The 3,542-nt window shown below is 44.0% G+C and overlaps 1 protein-coding gene across 1 annotated transcript; it reads right to left on the reverse strand.

Annotated features, from left to right (window-relative positions):
- Window positions 1–1,727: 1,727 nt before the first annotated feature.
- Window positions 1,728–2,788, reverse strand: PPTG_23563 (hypothetical protein; the record flags this gene model as incomplete). The annotated part of the gene is made up of 3 exons (XM_008911641.1): window positions 1,728–1,745; window positions 1,825–2,044; window positions 2,700–2,788. The coding sequence occupies 3 exons, from the start codon at window positions 2,786–2,788 to the stop codon at window positions 1,728–1,730; spliced, it is 327 nt and encodes a 108-aa protein (XP_008909889.1).
- Window positions 2,789–3,542: the final 754 nt, after the last annotated feature.

Here is a 3,542-nt window from a genome sequence, read left to right on the forward strand (position 1 = left end):
ATTTGACATCAAATAGCCAATGACATCCCGGTACCTTGCGACCTGGTGGAAGTGGAAATAGTGTCCACGTTTAATTTATTAGCAGTGCTTCAAATTCTGTCTTAATCGCTGCCTCCCACTGTTTTGAATGTGGTCCAGCCCTAGCCTCCTTTATAGATTTAGAAATAGGTATATGAGGCTGCGTTACAGAAACCAGACTTAGCTCTGTCATAAATCCTTTTAGTCGCAAATTCGGTGTTCGAATTCTTTTGGAGCGACGCACTGTCTAGCAGGGGCTATCCCATCCCCCACTATTGATAATATCGGTTCTGTGAGTGATCCCGGCATGTCTTCTAAAGGTACGACTGCCACACTGTTCCAATCTGGATCTCTAGATCGCTTTCCTAAACTAGAAATATTTAGCTCCTCTTCTTGAGTAATTGAGCGCTCCTCAGCTGGGAACGACTCTGGCTGTTGTTGCCACGGAGATAAACTTCACGTCCCTTGCTATGAGTACTTATTATTTATGACCTCTAGCAGCCGATAACCTTTATAATTGTGAGATAGTCCGAGAAGTTTGCACTCCACCGATCTGCTGCTCACTTTTTTCCGTCTTTTTGATTTCGGAATTTGGGCATATCATGTGGTACCCCAAATTTGTAACTCTAAACCTTTTGCCTTTTCTTTACGGAGCATTTCATACGGGCTTTTCATTTCTAATCTCTTCATGGGAAGACGATTTGTTACGTCCACCATGTAGAGCAATGCCTCTGGCCACCACTTACATGCCATTTTGGTGCCTCTAAGTACACAGCGAACACCGGCCACCACTGACTGATGTGCTCTTTCTGCACTACCATTTTATTTTTTTGTGATTCTACATTAGATCTCTGGAAAAAAAATGCCATTTTTAGCACACAGATTTGAAATTTGTTCATTTACAAATTCTGTTCCACCATCGGTTCTTATTCTTTATACGGTGTAAGGGAATTGTACTGACAACTTCTTTAACAATTCCTTAATTTTGCCCGGTACTTCCTTTAGACTTTTTAGCACGAAATACTATTTGTATGCAGTATCATCGTCAACTACCGCAAGAGCGTATCTAAAACCAAAGGTACCGTATAGACCATTTACTTTTAACTTTCCTATGGTGTCCATATGCAATGTATGCAATGGATCTGTAGACTTTTCTCCTACCAGGACATTCGGCGGTCCTTCATTTCTGTGCACGTTTTACAGAAATTGTAGGCTTTTAAGCTGTGCGAAGGCCGCACTACTGGCTTGGTTTGTTTTATGACTGCACATTATCCTCAGTAACCTGTCATGGCCTATAAGACTCAGTCTTATATGCCATTCTTTAATTAGGCGCTCATAATTCTTGGTCTTTACCGTGAGGACCCTTTTCTTTGTTACTTTAGTACTTGGCAACTAGTAAATGTTGCCTTATGCTAAAGTAGCAATTTTTAATCTCATACTTTTGTCTAAGAAGAATAATAAATCCCCCGTTTTAGATTGTTGGTACCTGTAGCCCTGCTTTGCCAAGTGATACGCGCTAAGCAAATTACTATCACACTGGTTGTCATGTGCTACTTCATTCAGTGTTATAATCTCTCTTTTTCCAGTAGAGGTAAGAATACTAGTCTGGACCGAACCAATTAGAGTACTCTGAGAAGTAGTACCATCACCGTACGTAAACCGATGACCCTGGCTTTGCCGCAGCCTCGTGAACCACCCTTTACTAGGGGTCACAGCATGGCCAGCCCCTGTATCCACGACCCATAAGTCATCGGTTAGCCTGAGTTCTTTTAACTTCCTTAAATATACGACATCCTTTTGCCTTACCTCTTGCTCAGTCATGTCCAGATCCATTGGCAATTCGCTCCCTTGCTCACTCATGGGGACGTCACCTTCATCGTGACACGCAAGATCTTCACTTTCAACATCATCCTCTTTGTCCATGCTCTCGTCAAGCTGCGTCTGTCCGTCATCATTTAGTCGCCTCTCGCCATCGGATACCACAGCTTTCAGGGTATTCTTTATGGCACCTTTTCCCTTCCGAGCCCTTTTAGCAGTCTTAATGTCAGTCCTACATAATGGACCGCCTTCTCTTTGTTTGTCCTGGTCTATGGCTCTCGTCGGAGAGTCGGTCTTAAAGTACCCTTTTTCGAAACAGTAATGGCACTCGTCCTCCAGTTTTGCGCTACGCTTCCTTTTTTATCCTTGTTGAGCATGGGCGTTGTTGATTGGGATGGTCGAGCTTTTGTCCATGGTGATTTCCGTTTTTGGCTTTCCCCAAAAATGCGACGGACCGCACTCTCTACCTTTTCCACAGTAAAATCACCTTGCTTAATAGAGATCGACGAGGCCCAAAATTTACTGGGCAGTTGGGAAAGGACTTCAACGCAGAGCCATGGCTCGGTTACCATGTTTTGTCCCAGCAGCTTTTGAGTTGTCCGGTTGATCTCGTTTCTAGCCTTTTTGAACTGACCAAATAGCGTCCTAAGATCACGCCACTGGCTTCGAACTAACTTTGACCAAGCTCGGGTCAGTTTAATCAGTCCAGCCGCATCCCCTTGACCAAAATCTTTCTCCAGAGACCTTAGAACATCACAGGGCTCCATGTGAGACACTAGGTCGGGTAGCGTGGACAAAAAGAAGTTCTGGTAGGACCTGGTTCAGAAGGTTCTGTAGGTCGCCTCTACCCCTTCCCAATCCACCGCATTGCAATCGTCTCCTTCTCAGACAAATTGTTCTGTTCTGTGACAGGTGGGGGCTTCTCTGGCGTTCCATGTAGGAAGTTTGCCATCAAGACATGCACCTTTCTCAAGTTGCTTTCTTTTGTGCAACTGGTCAAGATGATTGACGTGAGTCAAAAGCTTATCCCTCCACATGGCGATCCCTTTGCCATTAAAGCGTTCGAGGCTGCTCGTGTTTCTTCCTTCAGCAGCCATAGGCTTCGTTGTTGCATTTGAAACAGTAGACTGTGTAGTTGCCGTCAGTTCGGAAAGTGAGATGGTCTCAAACTATCTCTTCCATCACATCCTTCGCCTTTTCCTTTGAATGCGCACACAGGCCTCTTCCTCCTTTGGTTGGTAGTGGTGACTGCAATAAATAGCCAATTATATCAATTAATCAACTTAATAGCCTATCACAGTCCTTTGTCAGCCACAGCATACAAACTTATAGACATTGTGGCGTGACATTACGCAGAGTAATTGCGCATTCCAAATGCGTCCAGCACTATTGCATTGAATGGTTCTGGAGTGAAAAGATACGAACAGGTACAAACGATCCCCTCGGTAGTAATCCCTAGAAATGGAATACTCCCTCAATAGCAATAAATTAGCGGACCACAAACCCCAAAAATTATTCCCTCTCACCCCTCAATAGTAAAATGGAATACATTTAAAGTCAAATATTCCTATTCTGGGGTTCTTAACTATGGAAAAGTCATAACTGCACAAGACATCCGAAGAAATCTAACAAAGACTTTTGGTGCATGTGGCCTTGCTTTCTTCCAAGTTCTTCGCGGAGCGTGCGCTGCATTTCTCGCAATCCGC

Source organism: Phytophthora parasitica (assembly GCF_000247585.1).
Source record: "Phytophthora parasitica INRA-310 unplaced genomic scaffold supercont2.42, whole genome shotgun sequence".
NCBI lineage: Eukaryota > Oomycota > Peronosporomycetes > Peronosporales > Peronosporaceae > Phytophthora > Phytophthora nicotianae.